Below are 22,380 nucleotides of genomic sequence, written 5' to 3'. Positions count from 1 at the left end.
GGACAGTCTTCGATCTTGGCCGCTAAAGCGCCAATAGTCCAATCAAGGAAGCTAAAGACTTCCAAAAGTTTAAATTGATTCTTTACAACGTGGTCCAACTCAGGCGCTGTAAAGAAAACTTTCGCTGCGGCGAAAGCAGATCTTCTAGAGGAGTCGATTAACCTGGAGAAGTCTCCCTGGGAGGAGGCAGAAACTCCCAGAGAAGGAGCTTCCCCAGTTTACATAAAAACCTATACCTCTTACGAAGCAACTTAGAGGGAGGGTAAGCAAAAAGAGCCTTCCTAAGTCTCTTTTCATAGACATCCATTTCTCCGTCTCTTTCAACGAATGTCTAACCGCTTTAGATAGAACAAGTTTTGGGAGGAGAGGGTCTGAAGTTTTCCTCCTCATCAAAAAAGTCGAAGTTGGGGAGCGCGGAGCCGCTTTCTCAAAATAATCTGGATAAGATACCAGAAGAAATCTAAGGAGACGTGAATAACACGAGAGGTGATGTGAATCCTCCTCCTCTACTTCTTCTTCATTCTCGATACCGCCGAAGAAGTAGACGAACTACAACCGGATCTGAAGGTTTTTCGAACCACCCTTGGACTCATTCATCCAGTTTGGTTAACATCTCTAACTGCTTGCGCAAAGGCGCCAGAGACGAATCAAAAAACAGTTAACGTAGGCTTGGAAGAGCCTAAAGTGTTCAGCAGGAGGCGGAAAAAAAACTACTTGCGCCTCGCTCGGAGCCGCCGAAATTCGAGGCGAAACAGGCGCATCAGGCGTAACAGACGAAAAAGCGCCTAAAGAAACACCCTTAGAACTGGCTAGCTACAAGCGCTAAAACCACAATCTCTACTAGTAGATGGAGTCGAAAAAGGCACAGATTGAGGCGACGAACGAGCCGCTAACGGCCGAGGCGCAACCCTACTCTCAGGCTCCTTATACCGCTTGACTGGAGGAGGCGAAGAATCGGCGCCTGAACCCTCTTTAAGGACGCGAAACGGGCGAATCTCGCCAAGAGCGCCGTGCGACCGGAGACGAATCGCTTGAATCATTTGAAAGGCGTCTGACCGCAACACCTTTCCAACGCTTAACCGAGCCCTGTTGAGGCGCAACAGGCTCAACAAGAGAGGCGCCTGTCTGTGGGCAAATCCCGATCGACTCCCTTGGACTTCCGGTATGTCTTCTCCCCGGTGCGGGGGAGCTGGACAGTGACCTTTGTCTAGGAGACGTGTCAGGACAGACAGACGCACCCTCAACTACACCTCTTACTGAAGCCGCTTTCTCCAAAAACGTCTTAACTGAATTACCAAGTTGCAAAACCGTATTCGCTATTACCGAAAATTTCTGATCTAACCTCGATTCCAGACTGGCAATGTGTCGGAAGCAAACTACACGGGAAGCCGGAGAAGTGGGATTAGTAGGAGGAAAATAGGGAGGTGTAGTTAAAGGAGACATAACAATTTGAGGAGAAACAGAAGGAACAGATGCATCGCAAGACGAAGCAGAGCTAAGTCTACTTTCCCTAAGCGCTGCTTTTCTAATTCTGTCTTTAGCTAATTTCTCCGAGTATGAACTAAAAAAAAAAAAACTTCCATTGAGAATCAGTCCAATCACTACACTCGTTACATGTTCGATCTGCTGAACAAACCTGTCCCCTACACTTAACACATTTAGTGTGAGAATCATACTCTAGCTTGGATAATCTAGTTTTACATCCTGAGATGCAAAACCTAACTCCCGACGGACTAGAATCCGACATGGCAACGCCTAAATAAAAAGCAAAATAACAACAACGCCAAAAAAGTACTTCACCAATTCCGAAGATCAAATCCACAAGAAAAAAAGCGAAGCAAAGTCATCCAACCGCACCGACCACCGATGTTCACCGGACGCCGGCAGGAAAAGAATTGAATTCACCTGGGCAGTTGTACCTGGTTCTCCCGCGAGTGGAGGGAGATGACGTCATCACCACCAGTGTTGGCGACGCCGACGCGCTAAATTTGAATTTAGTATCCTGCCGCTCGTGGAAATCACGGCTCTATAATTGTTCGGTAAGACACTACAATAAAAAGTGCTTTTGAAGGCACTACTGTACTTTTATAGATATTGGAATTAGTTTTAGATAATATTTATGGATAAGATGGCTTTTATTTATGAATTAAGATATCCTTAGTCCTTTATAATCTAGTATGCTTATTTGTTTTATTTTGTGTTATTTTAATACTATTTGTACATGAATTGTTTTTAACACTTATGTGGTCTATGACAATATATTTTCATAGTCAAGAAGAATCATTTTCACTCATTACATTCTAAGTAAATACTTTCTAATTTTATGATATTCTTTTTATTAATGATGAATTTTATTAATTACTGAAGTTTTAGTCTATTTGTTGATTCTTAAACAAACTTTTGTATGTCTTAAATAACCAATATTTTAACTATTTGTAAGATTATTTTACTAATTGTAGTTTTATATTTTAGGAATACCCAATGTAAATATTGGAAATAAAGAATTATTATTATATTACTCTCTCTCTCTCTCTCTCTCTCTCTCTCTCTCTCTCTCTCTCTCTCTCTCTCTCTCTCTCTCTCATGATACATACAATTGTTTCCTTGTAAAAAGAAAACTGGATGATTTAAATAGCAACTGTATGAAAGGAAATGTACATGACTGAATACTTATGTGGGCGACTGGATTATTTTCACATACATAACTAAGTCATACAGTACGTACATATGTATTTTTAACCATAAACTGTAACATTTACTTTGAAACAGTATCAATATTATTTCAAAGATTATTATGTACCATAATAGGATGATATTTTAATGTATATTTGATGTAGGATAGTATTTCTACGGATATTCTGGTGTTTACACATTCAAGATAGGCAGTTATAAGCAGTTATTCCCGGTTTCTTTGGCTGCCAGCCAACAGGGAAAGGTCCCAATGCCTAAAACACACAGACACACACATATATATATACAGACAGTCCCCGGTTTATGACGTGGGCTCCGTTCTTGAGACATGTCTTAAACCGAAAATCGCTGTAAGCCAGAAAATTGTCAAAAATCCTATGAAAACCATATTTTTAATGCCTTGGCTGCATTCAAAACCATGTAAACTGCATTATTATTGCATTATTCATTAAAAAAAAACTTAAAATATTGATTTTGCATTTTTGGAGTCATATTTCTCCCGCCAGATTGGTGTTGTTGATTTCTCTGTAAAATATAACCTTTGGAACAACATTAAAACTTGCTTTGCAATAAAAAAAAAAAAAAAAAAAAATTACCATTCGATCTCATGTGATAAATCCTACATACTACTACTACTACTACTACTACTACTACTACTACTACTACTACTACAAAGTGTAAACAAGGAATATTGGTTGTATTTTAATGTTGCCAGAGGTTGAGACTTTGACGAATACCCAATTGTCCATCGAGAAGGAGGCAAGTTAATGACGTCATAAGTTATGTCATTATATTTTCGAAAGACATTCCTTTGAGTTTGCTGGCGATGTCTACAAGAAGTCGGTGTTACTCTTATAATTACCAGAATTATGCAACTTTCGTAATACAGAATACAGTCAAAAATTAGGTAGGGATTTAAGATATCCTCTGACAAAGAGTCACCTCTCTCAGGTATGTTAATAAAATTTTATTCTGGAAAAACACTGGGACACCGGCGGTAAATCTCAGTGCCTAGAAGATGGGATAGATAAGAGATGGAGGAAAAGGGGGTTAAAAAATGGAATAGGTAAAGAGGAGGAAAAGAGGTTAGCCTATTGTTATTTAATCTCATAAATTTAACTTGCATGATACGTGATACATGATAAAATAATTTTTTAATGGTGAAAATTTGAGGTTCACATGATATGCGAGACCGCGTGTTACACGAGTAAATACGGTATGTTTTAGTGCCATAACTCTATTATTGGCACCTTATGGTGTCGATAACTGAAACTCAGCCTGTTACGGCGCCATAAATTGGCGATTTTATGGTACTAGACAAGCGGCATAAAACCAGATCGCCAATAACCAGCGACTGCCTGTATATATATATATATATAATATAATTACTTGCAAGGAAAATTCCAAAATAAAAGCTAAGGTAAGTAACACATCTGAAAATAATAACTTTGCATACCTTTGAGTGGTATTTTGCCTCTTCAAAATCAGAAAATGGCACCTGGGGAGGAACTGAAGTTATGATACCAGTATGGGAACTTGCAGAAACAGCAGCCTCGTGATGTGACGATTGGAATAGCTGTGGCATCATTCCATCAGCTGGCAAAACGGTGCAGCAGTCTTCCCCGGAAAGATGCATTGTGGTTTCTGCTGAAGAGAGCTCCACCACTCCTTCTTCTGGAGGACCAACAAATCCTGGCATGTTTGGATGACTGCCATCCATCTGGTCATAAAAGGTTAATTTTAAAATCTAAGCATAAATTATGATCAAGTCTGATATACAAATTTGATAAAAAAGTGACATTCATTAACCACTAAATTTAAGTAACTCCTCAAACACTTCAGTTTTCAAGCTTGCCAACTTGAATATATTGTACTTGAAAGGAAAAGAATTAAGCTTCAAATACGCTTTCGCTAAAATAAAAGGTAACTCATTTAAGTAGAAACTGGTTTCTGCATGAGCAAATTACATCCATATAACCATGACAAGAAGCTCGTTTCCTAATTCAACTTATGAACTTAAAATATATCATCTACCTAAGAAAAATATAAGACATCTTCCTTACTGAAGTAAGCAATATGGTAAAGGTCAAGTACCTTCCAAACATTAAAACTACACTGAAGAATGTAATAAATCTGTAATCCTGTCAATCATACAACTAGAATTATTTCAAAGCTGAGATGAACCTAAGCACAGGAGTAATTCCTTTTCCCACTAATATTTATGAGCCCATGACAGGACAAGGTAATGCAAAATCCTCATCAGTTGGTTTTGGGTGAGGATGTACAGATGTGATACTTAGTATAAAATTCATATCTTCACCACCAGGAGGAGGAAAATAAGCTTTATCACCTCATTGTGCATAGTTTGTGTGTTATTCTATTTTCCTCTTAATGAACTGCTTCAGTTACTAAGCAGCACCTTAGGACTAACCAAGAAATTTTCCCCTACAATCCTTGAAGTTTAATTCAACTGCCTACAACAAACTTCTGTGCTACATAGCAATAATGAACATTTTTAAAATAAAATTAATTATTTAGATAGTATCTGCATTACTGTTAAAGTTGGCTTACATCTTTACACTGTTAGGTGTGATTGGCATTCAAAATAAACAAAAGAATCAAGCTTTGCTAACCGAATGGACTGTCTGTAATCACCTGTTTATTTTGAATGCCAATCACACCTAACAGTGTGATAGGCATTCAAAATAAACAGGTGATTATAGACAGTCCATTTGGTTAGCAAAACTTGATTCTTTTGTTTATTTTGAATGCCAATCACACCTAACAGTGTGATTGGCATTCAAAATAAACAAAAGAATCAAGCTTTGCTAACCGAATGGACTGTCTGTAATCACCTGTTTCCCACCTTACAGACCTTACAGCTCATCCGGGTTGCCCCAGATCCGTCAGTGTGAGGCACCTCTAATGTCTACCAGAGAATTGCTAATGCATTTTCTGGTATATTTTGCATCTTCCAATCTTGGATGGTCTGGGATGCAGCTTAGATATTTTATCAAGCTTATTCTTAAACATATCAACACTCACTCCTGATATGTTCCTAAGATGAGCTTGTAACACATTGAATAGATGCTGCATTATTGATGCTGGTGCGTAGTGGATTAATGTCCTATGTGCTTTCCACAGTTTTCCTGGTATAGTTTTGGGCACTATTAATCTATCTCTACTTGCTCTTTCTGATATTTTTAGCCCCATGATGTTTTCAGTAATTCCTTCCATCTGTTTCCATGCCTGTATTATCTTGTAGCAATCTCTTCTCCTTTCTAGACTATATAATTTTAAAAATTGTAGTCCTTCCCAGTAGTAAAGGTCCATAACTTCTTCTATTCTAGCTGTAAAGGACCTTTGTACACTCTATTTGTGCAATATCCTTTTGGTTGTGTGGGTACCATATCATATTGCAATATTCAAGTGGACTACATACATGTTTTATAAAGCATAATCATGTGTTCAGCTTTTCTTGTTTTGAAGTGCCGTAACAACATTCCCATATTTGCTTTGCATTTTGCCAATAGCACTGCTATTTGATCATTGCATAATATATTCCTATCAAACATCACACCAAGGTCTCTAACTGCTTCCTTATTTGTGATTGTCTCGTTATTAGGTCCCCTATAGGCATACAACATTCCTTCTTTATCTCCATAATTTATTGATTCAAATTTATATGAGTTAAATACCATCATCGTTACCTCTGCCCATTCATATACTATTTTGTTTAGGTCTCTTTGTAGCGAGTTCCTCTTTTCATCACAAGTAATTTCTCTACTTATTCTTGCGTCATCGGCGAAACTTCTCACTACCGAGTCCTTCAAATTACTGTCTATGTCTGCAATCATAATAACGAACAGAAATGCAGCTAACACCGTACCTTGTGGGACATCGGATATTACCTTAGTTTCATCCGATTTCTCATCATTTGCAATCACTATCTGTATTCTGTTTTGCAAAAATTCTTTATCCATTTTCCTACTTTATCCAATATATTATGTTTTCTAATTTTCTTCGCTAATATATCTTTTTCGTTTATCATATTTTTATATATGTTCTCTGGTGGACTAACAGTTGTGTTTGTGTACTTTTTCTGGGTACAAAACCATGTTGTCCTATATTAAACAAATTATTTTTCATTAAATATTTCATTATATTTTTTTTCATTACCCTTTCATACACTTTCTTAATATGTGAAGTTAGACTCACAGGCCTATAATTACTTCCCTCTAGTCTTTATCCACGTTTGAAAATAGGGGTAATATATGCCAATTTATATTCATCATAAATCTTGCCTGTATCTACAATTTGTCTTAATAATATTGCGAGCGATTTTGCAACAGAATGAACTAACTTCCTTTAACAAAACGGCAGGGATGTGTGTCTGGTCCAGCTCCTGATCCATTTTTAATTTTATCTACAGCCTGCACAATATCAGCTTCATTGATATCTATGTCTGATAAATATTCACTATTTTCATCTATTATTTCTGTATCATTATTTTCATGATCAATTCTAGGTGCTAATTCCTTTTTATATCTTTCTGCTAATATGTTGCATATTTCCTTTTCATTTGTTAACCATCCTTCATTTCTTAGAGGGCCTATTTCTACTCTTCTTTTATTCATCTTTTTAGCATATGAGTAATAGAGGGCCTATTTCTACTCTTCTTTTATTCATCTTTTTAGCATATGAGTAAAATAGTTTGGGGTTTTGCATGATATTTTCTAAGGTCTTTTCTTCTAAGTCCCATTTTTCATTTTCTTTTGATTGTATAATCTTTTGTTCTGCATTTTTTATCTCACTTTTTAGTTCCATCACTTTCCATGCATTCTTTTCTTTTGCTAGACCTTTTTTCCACTTTCTGGAACAAGATCCTTCTGTCTCTTGGTATGCATGACAGATGTTTACTTTTCTTCTTCGGTATATACTTATCCACTATTTTCTCTAATATTTACCTGTATATTATCACTTACAAATATGTTTTCCCACTCTTTGTCTAATTCTTACTTTATTTCTGACCATTTAATATTCTTACTATAGAAATTGTATTTTCCATATCCTTCCCACTTTTTCATCTCTTGCTTATCTCTGTTTTCACTTGCTTTGGAAAGGAATGCTAATTCCATGACATTATGGTCTGAAATACTCATATTATACACTACCATTTCTTTAACATAATTCACCTCGTTCACAAATACTAGGTCTAAAAATGATCCTTTCTTGTTGGCAGGTGATATTTGCTGATTGTTGTGTTCTAGTAGCATATCTAATAGCTTTTCAAATTGCCTCTTATCTTCTGCACTACTATTACTCTCTTTTTTACATGTATAAATACAACCACAATCTCCTATTCATTCTTTCCAATCTACCAAAGGAAAGTTAAAGTCTCTGGATAGGAGTATAGTCCAGTCTTTGTGATTTCTACATACATCATCCAATTTGTCTATTATTATGTCAAACTCTTTAGCATTAGGGAGGTCTGTATATTATGATGTTCACTAATTTTTCAGTTTCAAATTCTACCACTATTAATTCACATTCACTGTTACTATATTTCACACATTTTTTCTTGATTTATGTCTCTCCCATATATTGCAGTTCCCCATTGATTCCTGTTTTTTCTATCTGATCTATAAGTTTGGAACCCCTTTATGTGAACAACATTACCAGTCTCTTGGGAATACCAGGTTTCATTCATATTCATTATGTCTATTTTTTCAGTTTGGGTTAGTTTTTCTGAGAACTCTATTTTTCTTTTTGAGTTATTCTTAACTAAATCCTGCGCATTCATCATTATGATGGTTTGCGTGTTATCCCCATCATTTAATATGGGTAATAATAAGGATTTTCCCATGTCTGTTTCCTTTTCTCATAGTTGTTCTTTTCTTCATTTCCAGAAATTCAGACATTAAAAAAGCCAACTTTTCCAATATATTTGATATTCCATTTTCATATTTATTCATTTTGTGTATGAATCTGCATTTATCGCCATATCTGCATCATCCCCTGGCATCATAGATACAGTGCTTGTTACTTTCACTGCACCTAGGTGTTGATGCCTGATATCTCAATGCTGACATTTCATAACACAGTGTTGGCTAGCTTTTTTTCTTCATCTCATGTTCTTTGTTCCTTTCATTATTTGCTTAATTATTACTTTGATTTTTATTATCTATTTGATTTTGATTTTTGTTCTTCATGGCCACAGGATGCATATATCTACATTTTTTGTTGAACTTCCATCCTTTTCCTTCTTTCAAGTTTTTGTATATTTTTGGATGTAGATCGTTGCAATCATCCTCATGGCCGCCCAGATATGCATATTTGCTATAAATCTCAAAATTGTGACATATTTTGGGATACTTGTAGCCATATCTGTCACCAAATCTGCAATTCCCTCTTTTCAAAAGGGTGCAGACTGTCTTTATTTTTTTTTTTCTTGCTCTTTCCCATCAGTATGAAGATTAAGGTAAAGCCTCTTTGGGATTTTATTCTGGGTTGTCATGTCATAATTTATTTCATTGTATGTATGCTGCTGTATTGTCTCATATGTACTAACTATAAGTTTCTCTGCATCCATACACTTGTCCTGTTCTTTGTTTTCATTATTTTTTCTATCACTTCAATCTTATTATCTTCTTTTCTGTTTTCCTCTTCTTCCTCTTCCTTATCTTCTTCATCCTCTAATATTTGCACATTGTCTTGATTTAATAACATTATCTATCCATGTTAGACATGTTGAGCAATGCTCAAGAGGTGAGGGCGTGTCCTTATTTTTATTTTGCTGAACTTCTGCACATATAGGATGAGTAGGTACATGGCATGCATAGCATTTCCTGATCAGGTTTTATGGATTTACAATACTATACAACACCTAACAGACTTCATGCCTTAGGCAATTGTTTTCCTATTGCATCAATCAGTATATTCACTATATTCACCTTATTCATTTTCTTTGTTAGAATGTGTTCATTGATGTAAATTTTCCTTATAAGTCTCTCGATCACTTGAATTTTATTTGATACTCCTTCAATTATTTTCAAAATGTTTTCTGCAGACTCGCTCCAGTTTGAAGGATCATATCCTTTCAATATGTCCGTGAATATTTTTGCATCTTTTTGGTTGGAGCTGTTATTGATCTCATAAATAAGAAACCCCAGTTCTTGCTTGCTAAGTCATCATATTGGATATCTGCAAGGCAAGCAAGATTCCTCCATTTCTTACTACTGTTGCTAGACACTGCCATTATGTTTGAGTTTTTAATACTTCACTCAAAAAACCAACTTAGTCGACACTTTATCGAGCTATTCTGACACTAATCTAATCACTGACAGTTCATGAAAACTTCTAGCTATAGTTCGTTTGCTAGTTGTATGTTATGCGCGTGATATCAGGTTGATTATTCAGACCATGAACGCAAGGCAGAGAGTGCTGGAATGTTTAAATTGTTGTCAGAATTATTCATAACCACCCACTAAGATGTCGGAAGGCTTTATGCTTCCACTTTAACAGTAGGTATCCAAATACTTGATTTTATAATGATTTTCATTATCTAGAATGAATCTTGTCCACCATTAAGTTAGCTGATTACCATAATGAATGAAGATAGTGGGTTAGTGAACCAGAGAAACCTGCTTTAAGTTATTTGTATGCATTTGCTCTCCTATACAGTCCAACTCCCTACCATTTTGATGTTCTCCGGGATGTCTCGACAACCTGACCCTAAAGCATGTGAGGTCTAGGGACAGACCCATCAATAGCCTTGACAGATCTCCCCACAATGAAGAGAATGTACAAGATGTGAAGAAATGTTATTGTTATAATACAATAAAGTTTGTTCATACTTACCTGGCAGATATATATATAGCTGTATTCTCTGAAGTCCGACAGAATTTCAAAATTCGCGGCACACGCAGTGGGCGGCCAGGTGGTAGTACCCATTCCCGCCGCTGGGAGGCGGATATCAGGAACCATTCCCATTTTCTATTCATATTTTATAGTGCCACTGTCTCCTGAGGGGAGGTGGGTGGGCACTTAATTATATATATCTGCCAGGTAAGTATGAACAAACTTTATTGTATTATAACAATAACATTTTGTTCATGAAACTTACCTGTCAGATATATATATATAGCTGAATCCCACCTTTGGAGGGTGGGAAGAGAAAGAATAGGATTTTAAGAAACAAATCTATGTAGATGATAGACATCTTGGTTCCCTACCTTTTAGCATAACTGACTTCGTGATTACTGTCACCAAAGTCTGCTTCTGCTTTACTAGAGTTGCCAGCAAGGTAGAGACCTGTAATGCTGGTGCGCTCTAGATGATCTGTCAACGGGGGCGTGACCACAATGTGACTAGACCATATGACCATACTTCTGAGGGCAACGAAGCTAAAACCACCACCTGACCTAACCTATCAAAGTTAGTTCCATAACTTCTAGGCTAAAGAAAGGGAACGCGCCTCAAGCGACCGACCCTTCAAAGTTAAAAGCACACCTATCCCTTTTCTATAGGATAGGATTCGTGCTGCTTCCTGCCCCCAATAATGTATCTACGGATATGTATGGTCCTAGCGACTTGCAGATCTGATATATCGTCTTCACATCCCGCCGGGAGTGTGAAGTGAACACAGAGTTGCTTCGCTAAAACGTGAAACTCAGGATGTTACTGAGTGTCATGCTCTGTTGAAATGCTTCCGAGGCCACGCCCTCACCTCTTGAGCATTCAGTTTAAAAAATCTCAAATCTTTATGCAAACATAATGAATGAGACTGTTTAAAAGAACTCCTTAACTATAACGCCAGGGTGTTCTTGGACATGGGCAAGTCTGGTCTTTTTACGGAACACCGCAGATTGTCCGAATGACCTCGACTTCCTTTAGTTTTATCAAGATAAACTTGACAGCCCCGACATGGCACAGGACTCTCTGTGGCTCTTGCCTGATAATTTGTGCCATCCCCTTGATCTCCAGCCCTCTGGGCCACGGGTTAGATGGGTATTCGTACTTAGCACGAAAGGAAGCCTTAGAGGGCCACCGCATTATGTTCTCTAACGCCAAAACCTCTGATGATGGCTAAAACCTTACTAACCCTCTTTGCCATAGCTAGAGTGGTTAGAAATTAGCCTTTCTGGACACGTGTATAAGTTTACAGAAAGGAGAAGTTCGAAATGCTTTGACATCCGGGACTTCAGACCACGTCTAAGTTCCATGCCAGCTTCGATCTAGACAATTTCAAGATTTTCACAGACCTTAAAGATCGTGAAGGGCTTTTTTGTTTGACAGATCCGAATCTCTGAGCCTAGAGGCTGTCAACAACATAATTCCGTCTTCTACAATAGTTGCGACTGTTTTAGAGGGTGGGATAGCTTATCCCATACTTCAGACGGAAAGGGAAGACGGTAAAGTAATACACAGAGTTCAAGGTGGAGGAACAGTCTTTCTTCCTACACTATCCCCAGAAACGGTCCAGTCCAATTGTTACACTGCAAAATAGGCAGCACTGCTATGTCTTGGAAATGGGACTTGCCATTAACTTGAAGATCCTCTCGCTTCTCTACAATCTGAACGCATTCAGACTCAGAGGGGAGAGGTTTTAGGTACCTCTCGAAGCGAGGCTGTTAGAGTAGACCGATTCTCTCGGGAAGGGTCCTTGGAAAGTGCTCTCTGAAGGACGTGGCCTCTGTGCATCCAGCCTCTCAAAGACCAACCTGGAGCGATCAGCGTCTTTGTCGCTCCCTCTGACGCCAGCAATTAATTATATTCCTAAGCTTTGAATAGGGGAAAAGAGACTAACCAACTATCCCCATTCCATACTATAGGATGGCGTCTATTGCTACTGCTCTCGGATCGAGAATAAGGGAGCAACGTAGAACCTTCTTCGTATTCACTATTGCGAAGAATCTACGAAAGGACAACCGCAGAGTCTCTACAACTCTCGACACACTTCTAAACGAGGATTACTCAGTTTGGAAGTTGCTGTCGTCGATCGAGAAGATCCGCACGGACGTGTACTAGTGTAACGAACCTCTTGAGGATTGTTACGTTCTATGCTTATGCCCATAACCATCTCTCTCCTCTTGAGACATGAGAGAGCTGTGGAATTATCTAAGATGATTTTGACCACTCGGCCAAAACTCACTCTTTTAGGAACTGGAGAGCCCCCCAAATTGCTCCCAATTCTTTTAGACTATGTGCCAGACATCTGTACCTCTGTCTAGATGCCTGGCACCCTCTCGCTATCACCTAAGGTGGTCGTCAACGCATTGAGAGATGTTAGAATTATTTCTAGATTTTTTATGTTATTTCAGTTCTCCGTTAGGAAAAACTGTAGAGGTCTGAATTCAGGGAAACAAGCTTCTCCAGAGAGGAAATGGTCCCCAGCAGACTCATCCATTCCCTCACAAAGCATGCTTCCTTCCCTAAAAAGGCTGCGCAGCATAAACAGGAGAGCATTATATAGTGATATGCCGCGGTACACTCGTACAGAACTCTATTACAATGCGGTAAACCGCACCGAACAGGTCTAAGAGATATCTCTGTTGAAACTTTCTAAGTAAACAGAAGGCAGGTTCATTCATGATTACTAGAAATCCCCTCAACCCGAGGCTAAAATCCATGATTGTAGGGCAGAGATACGGCTAGTCAGCCATTCCCGCAGGGGAGAGAGACGTAACCGACCGCGCATGTCAGAGAGCTAGCCGGTACTGTGTTAATCACACAGTAACAGCAGCCTTCATTCATCATCTCGCACCATTCTGCCTGAGTTGCCAGCTACTCCATTTATGAAGGAATAGGTATGATATTATCAAGCAAAAGGAAACTCTCAAGCAGGCATATATAAACGAAACAGAATTCGCTAATTGCAGAAGATGAGTTGTTGTTGTCGTAACAATACCTTAAGCGTTGTTCTTACCCCGGAAACTTTTTGGAAAGTTGAAGGGAATATTGAATAAATACACTTAGAACAACAGTCCTTTCGGTTGCTATCCGTAGAGGTAAATACGATATGCGTATATGACTTGACCCATACGTAAGTAATATGACGCAGAGATAAACTACGTAAATATTGTAGTAATTTGAGCATCAAATTCTCTACTACATTCTTTCCTCGACGAGGAAGAGAAAGAGAATGGAAATCGATTTTGACAGATCCGTGTCTTCTTTCTCTTTGCCAAGAGAACGGATTAAAATTATTCGAATAGAGATCCTCAAGAGAGAACCGAGGATCGAAAAGGACCATTCAAGCTTCTAATGATATTGGACATAAGACTTCATGGACGTAATCTACAAGTCTTTTCTCTTCCCGGATGAGCCTCTGATATGAATGAGAGCTCTTCCGAACCTTGCTAATGAGAGCTTATCCGCTTACGCAATAAAAAGTTTATTAGATCTTGTCAATGAGAAACTAGCCCCACCTTTATGAGGGGTCCCCCCACTTACTTGACAAAACGTTCAGTATCTTGTCAATGGGGAAAACCCACTAACTTGACAAAACCATTAGTATCTTACTAATGGGGGAAACCCCTTTACATGACAGAAAGTAACCCAGGAATCCGAGTATATAATCTTCCCGATTCTCGCAGAAATCGATGAAGGGGCAGGAGGGTTCGAAGAAAAAATTCGGGTATGCCTCTCCGCTAACTCCGAATCTTTTAAAAATTTCTGTAAAGGAACGTCCTGTGGAGCGTCCTGAAGAACGTCCTCTTGACGAGCGTCTAAAAAGCGTCAAGCGTCCTAAGAAGCGTCCTGAGCAGCAATAAGACGCCGAGCTTCCTGCAAAGCGTCCTGCCGAGCTTCCACCGAAGCGTCCTGGCAAACGTCCACAAAAGCGTCCTGCCGAGCGTCCTGAAGAACGTCCTCTTGATGTGTAGGACGCCTATCGTTCTGCAGAACGTCCTGGCAAGTGATCTGCTGAGCGTCATGACATGTAGGATGCCGAGCGTCTTCAAAAGCGTCCTCGCTAGAGTCCAGATGTGTAAGACATAAAGCGCCTTCCAAAAAGCATCCTGGCGAGCGTCCTGGTGAACGACTCTACGTGTAGGACGTCGAACATCGAAAAGCTTCCTCACGTCTCCATGCGTGGGACATCGAGCGTTTTCAAGGGACGTCCTCGCGCGAGTCTTGCAGAGCATGTCGGTGCATAGAACACCAAGTGTTCTGAACGGCATCTCAGAGAGGATCTTGTTGCCCAAAAGCGTTAACACAAGTAACTTGAGAGACTCCCTAGCGAGGGGAACGCCGCTCATGAAGAGCGAGCGTCCTAAGCAGAAATATGGAGATCGCCATCAGGCAAGTCTTAAGGACGTTCGCCACTCTTGACAAAAACGACGGCCGCCTGTGCGACATCTTGCGTCTTTGTAATGCAAATGAACATCTCCAGAAACTCACTCAAAAAAGGAACGCCGAGCGTTCCGAAAGACATCCTCGCAAGGTGTTTGCCTAGCGTGTGCGACATCTTGCGTCTTTATCAAGCTCATCGACACTTGCAGAAGGGTATTTAAAAGGAAGCCTGTGTGTTCTTGGTTATGAGGAATTCTTTGCCCTTCTCCTGTCGAAAACTAGGATAGTCTATCCAGCGTTGCTGCCAAACCAGATACATCTGTGGCCGCTGACAGAGCGTCCCTTAGGGACGAGTAAGAGGCGTCTTGGTGAGCTGTTCATCAGCTTGAACAACATCCTGTTTCGTAGAAAAGCGAACGTTATGTAACGTATACGGAGCGCCATGAGGAGATGAGGGAGGGGAGCGTCTTGGAGAGCAGGAAAACAATCCCTGCTACAAGAGTAACGACGTTCCTTCCTCTTGATAGAGCGTAGCATGTTTAGATTAAAAGCACACCTATCCTGGACGTTTTCTATTTCTTGACCAAGACGACGGCCGCCCTTTGTCACACTGATTGATAAAATACTGCCGAAGGGACGTCAGAACAGAGTGGAGTCCCCTTAATCTTCCATCGGCTTTCGACATGCTCTCTCCCTGGTCCTGGGAGTCCGTAGAGGCCCAGGCCTAGAGACATTATGGGGCCGATCTGACGCTCCCTCCCGACGAGAGAGAGGACGCTTCACGTCCTCTTCTCTAAAGCTTCTTGTAGAGGGCGCGAGTCCTTCCGAGAGCTCCAACCCCTGCGCGGGGAGGACGCCTCGGAGGACGAGAAGCAATCCTTCGAGATTCGTGCACGTGCACGATCTTCGGCAGCCTGGGAAGCGTCAACAGGTCCTACTTTCAGAAGGGACGCCAGATCGATGTGGGTTCCCCGTAACCCTCCTTCGGCTTTCGACATGCCCTCTCCCTGGTCCTGGGAGTCCGACAGAGGTCCAGGCCTAGAGGTGTTATGGGGCCGATCTGACGTTCCCTCCTGACGAGAGAGGACGTGAAGCGTCCTCTTCTCTAAAGCTTCTTAGAGGGCGCGAGTCCTTCTGAGAGCTCCAACCCTTGCGCGGGGAAGACACCTCGGAGGACGAGAAGCAATCCTTCAAGATTCGTGCACGTGCCCGATTTTAGCAGCCTGGGAAGTGTCAACAGGTCCTGCCGAAGGGACGCCAGATCGGTGGGGAGCCCCCGTAACCCTCTTGCGGCTTTCGACATGTCCTCTCCCTGATTCCTGGGAGTCCGACAGAGGTCCAGGCCTAGAGGCATTATGGGGCTGATCTGACACCCCCTCCACAACACAAACTACACTTCACAACACTGATTGGAGAGCGAGCACTTTAGATTCTAAGATTACTTGATGTAATCCTCCCCGCAGACACTTCTTCTAGGCCCGTAAGCCATACCACAGGGATAGGCAAAATAAATTCTACAGAAGGTTAGAAGGTTCATTATTTCTAACTTCTGTTTACTGTGGAGGAAAACCTCCTGATTCTAACACGCTCTAAAATATGTACACGAATCACTAATTACATTGATCTTTTAACATAGAAAACATGTATACGTCATACATACTAAGCGAGTGTCTACCGAAAGTTCCGGTAGCCTCAGCGTACCCCATGCAGACAACAAAGTCTGAAACTAGGCTAACTAGCTTCAGACATCATATGCAATGAAAAAATTTTAATTAATTTATAACAGCGTATGCCTAGCCACAAATCCAAGTCAATCATTGAAAGAATAATTAGGATACTTAAGCGGCTAATGAAGTTTCAAAATCCTAGGCGGAGGTACTGCAAACAGTTGTTTCCAGCACCGGCGACAGAAAAAATATGAATAGAAAATGGGAATGGTTCCTGATATCCGCCTCCCAGCAGCGGGAATGGGTACTACCACCTGGCCGCCCACTGCATGTGCCACGAATTTTGAAATTCTGTCGGACTTCAGAGAATACAGCTATATATATATCTGACAGGTAAGTTTCATGAACAAAATTATAATTAGATTACAGTCCGAAAGACGAGACCTGACCAGAGTTCTTGGATGGACCATCTTAATGAACTTCATTAAAGAGACCTAGAGACCCCAAATCAAGATTCTCTGTCTCAAAAACCCAAAAACATACACAGTTGATCTTCACCCCCAGATATACAATTGACTGGGTCAGAGAAGCATGAACTTGTCAACATCGGCTTAGAATGCCCAGCATTTAGGAGAACGCCGACTTCTACCAGATGACAACCTCCAGTTAACGGAGTCAAAACATGGGAGAATATGTGTGGCACCCTGCTCAAACCAACACACACAGCTTAGAATTGTATAGGAACATAGCTACTTCCTCAATTGAGGACTAGGACAAGGATGTACGTATCCTGCAGATTGACAAAAATATTCAATTACCCCTCTTGAAGTCCACTAAGGCGGAACTGAATGACTCCATCGAACAGGGTCTAAAATGAATGTACTTGCTGAGACTGGAAACATTCAATACTGGCCTTCTGCTCCTCTGAGGCCTAAAATTGGATTGATCGCTCCTTCCATAACAACTATCTACTGCATCCTCCAAAATTCAGAACTTGTGTGTGAAGAGGGTGGGCAGGGAAGACTATTGGGAATTCTGACAGGGGTGGAAGCATATCAAGGTACAAAGTATCCTTTCCTGATAATCATCACTACCCAAGTTGCTTCCTCAAGCTTTGTCAGATACAGTAGAAACTGTACATGGCCTACTACTTGACCTACAGAATTCAAAACATCAGTTACAGTTGCCTTTGTGATTCCTTCAAATAGAATGTGAGCCATGATCACCTTGAAAGAGCTAACTGAAATAGATGAACTTAAGGGTGGTTTCAGTTGATATTCTAAATGGAATTTGCATGAGGTAAAGGCTACAGGTGTTAGGACACAAGGAAGAAGACTTCTAAGCTTGTGCTATGAATGCTCTAACCTCCTGAATCAAGACATCATCAGCGCCATCCTTAAACACTTTTGGGTTAAGGAGACAATGATGACATGTGCCAAAAATACATACTGAGATTTGAGGAAACTGCATGATTAAAAAACAAGGCATCCTTCTTTAAGCTTCAGAAATAATTCTAGCAAGATAATAGTAATACTCCAACACCTTATCAAGAACCACTGCCCCTTCAGGATTATCATTTACATAATAATGATTTTTGTTACTATTATATTTTTTTATCTGGAACAGTAAAGAAGTAGCTGTGCTAAGAATGATACACCAACTTTTTAAGTATGTCTGCCTCACTATCAGGACAAAATACCTTAATGAATAGAGAGATCTTTGCTTCCATGAGGCAAGCAACTTGAAAAGACTTGCTCTTGAACAGATTTTGATTGAAAATCTGACATCCTATCTGTGTTATACCACTTAGCTCTAAACAACTTCATACAAGCTGTGACTGCAGAATCAGATAGCTTTAACTTCTAACTTATTTTAACAAGAGCCAAGGTAGCAGCATACGAAAGCGCACCGATATACAGGTTCATCTTCCACAAAAAGGAGAGGGAAAAGCAGAACATGGAACTATGAATCTCTCTAAACATCTGAAGGAGAATTATCCATATCAGCATTGAAATCTGTCAGGTCTAAAGGAAAAACTGTGATGTCACGGGATGCCAGTAGTAAGCACCAGACAGCTGGACCGGAAAAGGTAGATGGCTCCCACATGATATCACCAGATGACAAATCCACTGCCTTGCTCTTCCACACAAAATCAAAAGACAGCCTTAGCCATCTGCACAACACTATGAGCAGCAGAGAAGAATACAGTTGACCCCCCACCTATTTGCAAACTCCAGATTCCCGGACTCACGTATTTGCAGATTTCTCTATGGACCTTATACAGTGGTCCACCCCTATTTGCGGGGGATGCGTACCAGACCGCCCCCCCTTGAATAGTTAGAACCCTTATAAAAATTTAAAACCACCTATTTTGTTAATTAAAACTCAAGAAAAACCCACTAAAAATTTTGATACCTGGTTTTTTTAATAGATTTATCACAAAAAGTGCATTTTATGATGAAATTGATAAAAAAAAAAAAAAAACAGGAATTTGTGGATATTTCTCAGAAAAATAACGCAAAATAGGCAAATTTTCTGCAAATAATGCAGGGAAATGTTTCAGAGAGAAATTCGCGAATGTTTGAGTTCGCGAATCTGGAGAATGCAAATACAGGGGGTCCACTGTATACCCACTATTTGCGGGACACTTACGTATTCACTGTATTTTCTAGGAAAAATATCCACAAATTACTGAATTTTCAGATCAATTTCATGATTAAATTCACTTGTTGTGATAAAACAATTTAAAAAAACCTGGCACAGGCAGTCCCCGATTATCAGCAGTGGTTACGTTCTCTGCAGGGTGCTGATAAAGGAAAATCACCATTAACAGAAACTCAGCAATTTATGGCACCGAGTTTCAGTCAGTGGTACCTCTGTTAGGTACTATGTTATGGCACCATAACTCTATTATCGGCACCTTATGGTGCCGATCACCGATACTTAGCCTATTATGGCGCCATAAATCGCTGATTTTATGGTGCTTGACAAGCGCCCTAAAACCAGATCGCCATTAACTGAGTCCACCGATAACTGGTGCCTGCCTCTATATAAGTATTTTCAGTGGGTTAAAAAACCAGGTATAAGCATTTTTAGTGGCTTTTTCTTGAGTTTGAACTTACAAAATTAGCATTTTTAAGCATTTTTATAAGGGTTCTAAGTATTCACAGATTCTGACTATTCGCCAGGGGGTTGTCTGGTATGCGTTCCCCACAAATGCGGGGGGTCCATTTTAGCTGCTGGTAAAAATAGATACACTTGTCAAAAGGTGAAGACTGAAGTAACTCAACTGGGTTACACACATCACTGCTAATCTTGCCAGATCACCAGATGAGGATAATGCAAGAGCTGAGAGAGAGAGAGAGAGAGAGAGAGAGAGAGAGAGAGAGAGAGAGAGTAGAGACGAGAGAGAGAGAGAGAGAGAGAGAGAGAGAGAGAGAGAGACTTCAACCACTTCTCTTGCAGGAGACATAAAAAGAAGTTTATCACTACAATGGGGAAACGCAATCTTCACCCATAATGTCTACTCAGTCAAATGACTAACAGATGATAGAAGTAGACTAATACCTCCTTGACTTAACAATCCTTTTCTCTTGAACCACACTGGGAGCATAAGACAGCAGAGCAAAGGGAGTAAGAGAGGAGTCAAACCTATCAAGCAATGGAGTAGGAAAATCAACACTGGACGGAATAGCCTTATGGATGGACCTAACAAATAGTCTACATAATCTATAAGCATCTTGCACCTTGCAATACTCCACAAAATAATACTTATCTTCAGACTACTCCTTACATCCTCACAGTGAGAGGAAAAATAAAAATAAAATCACACCCATTGCCCCTACTGGCAACAGCAGTATGACCATCATGCCCAACCAAATACATTTGGTTGACAAAATTCGTTCATACAGAACGCAACACTTCTCTTACTGCTTCTGTAGAGGACATATTACTGGTATTATTATTATTATCATTATTTCAGAAGATGAATCCTGTTCATATGGACCAAGCCCACAGGGGCCACTGACTTGGAATTCAAGCTTCCAAGAATATGGTGTTTATTAGGAAGAAGTAAGAGGAGGTAAAGTGAAATACAGAGAGCAATCTATTTAAAAAGAAAAAATAAATTAATAATTAGACCAAAATATATTAAAATGCAACGAGAATAGTGTTAGGGTAGTAATGCATTGCATCTACACTTGAAATTCTGAAGTTGTAATTGAACAACATCCTCTGAAGGGAGGCTGTTCCACAGTCCAACAGTAGCGGGGATCAGGGATCAATGGTGAATGTGAAAGATCTCTGTTAAAATACAACTCATGAAAAAGTGACAAACATGAGACCATATATTGATGGTCCAAGTCATAACTGTTACTACATTAGGAAACAGAAACCTACCACTGCAAAAAAGAAAGGAAGTACAGTACAATAAAGGAGAGAAACAGGCAGAAAAAACAAAATTATTACAGCCAATTCACACCATTTGGACAAGAACATGAGAAGAATAATTCTGACAAAAACATAAACATAAACATATGGTGGGAAATAGGTGATTAAGACAGTCCATGTGAGTTAACCAAGCATTATTCTTTTGTTTATTTTGAAAGCCAATCATACCTAACACCACAAATACGTAAGCCAACCTTTATGGTAGGTAAGATTCATCCCAAAATATTATATATTTTCATAATAAAATTTAATATCAGGATACTTATCTATTGTAAAGAGCTATATCTTTGCTCTGGCATGTGAGTTGGCATTCAAATAAAATTAAATTGTCTGGCTGACCTGGATGATTGTCTAGTTCACCTGTTCTCCACCAATTATTTTGAATGTTTTAGCTCATCAGAATTCTTCATAACAGCCCAGTACACTTTGGGGTAGCCGGCCAAGGTCTACTTTAACAGTAGGCAAGCATCCAAATACTGAATTTTATGAACATTTATATCATTTGGGTTGACTCTTACCTACTACTATTAAAGAACTAATTCCCACATTGAGAATAAGATGGTGGGTAATGCAGCTAAACAAAATCCATCCAACCACGCGAGCTAAAGGTTTCTTGCATGAAACCTAAAACATTACATATTAACCGATCTGGAACTCTTACTGGATATTACTGGCCCCAGAAAGTTGATTCCATTCAAGGAGCAGGGCTCTCATATGCTCTTACTAAAAAGCAGCCCTTTGGAGAAAACCTCTTCAGTTCAGCTAAAATGAAACAGAAGTGGTGTAAATGGACCCAAATTATGATTGAACAAAAAATAAATACCTTAATGATAGTATAGGTATCCTGCTATACAATATATGCACCATCATACTCCCCACAAAATCAAAACCTGGGATTTAAAATAGCCTAAAAGACTGTTCTAATGAAACTGTCACAGAGAAAAACATTATGTTCTTTAACAAAGCATTTTAGATTTTCAAACACCACGAAACAAAATGTTTACTTTCCCTTCTAAACTTCATCCTATCTAAATAAATTTTAATTGTTCTAACAGGACAGAGAAGTGCTTCCTCTTTAACCTGTGGATCATTAGATACTGCACACAAAGCAATTCAGAGGAAAACATGGATTTATAACATTGAAAAGCAGACACCAAAAGGATCTTAACATATCTAATTAAGTGAAAAACTCTGATGTCTACAGAAGAAAGTGCTGAGAATTCCTCAACAATGACACCCAAAGAAATACACCAACAACTGCTTCTGATACAAGTCCAAG

The 22,380-nt window shown here is 39.6% G+C and overlaps 1 protein-coding gene across 2 annotated transcripts in view; it reads right to left on the bottom strand.

Moving 5' to 3' along the window:
• Positions 1-22,380, bottom strand: part of LOC135220569 (uncharacterized) — a 106,485-nt gene that overhangs the window by 37,636 nt on the left and 46,469 nt on the right. For both annotated transcript variants that reach the window (XM_064257811.1, XM_064257812.1), the window contains exon 4: positions 4,148-4,411. In XM_064257811.1, the coding sequence (XP_064113881.1) occupies positions 4,148-4,411 (264 nt within the window). The remainder of the gene's footprint in view (positions 1-4,147; positions 4,412-22,380) is intronic.

The sequence above is a fragment of the Macrobrachium nipponense genome, chromosome 2, assembly GCF_015104395.2.
Source record: "Macrobrachium nipponense isolate FS-2020 chromosome 2, ASM1510439v2, whole genome shotgun sequence".
NCBI lineage: Eukaryota > Metazoa > Arthropoda > Malacostraca > Decapoda > Palaemonidae > Macrobrachium > Macrobrachium nipponense.
The sequence above is the reverse complement of the archived record's forward strand: the minus strand, read 5'-3'. Positions and strand labels throughout refer to the sequence as shown.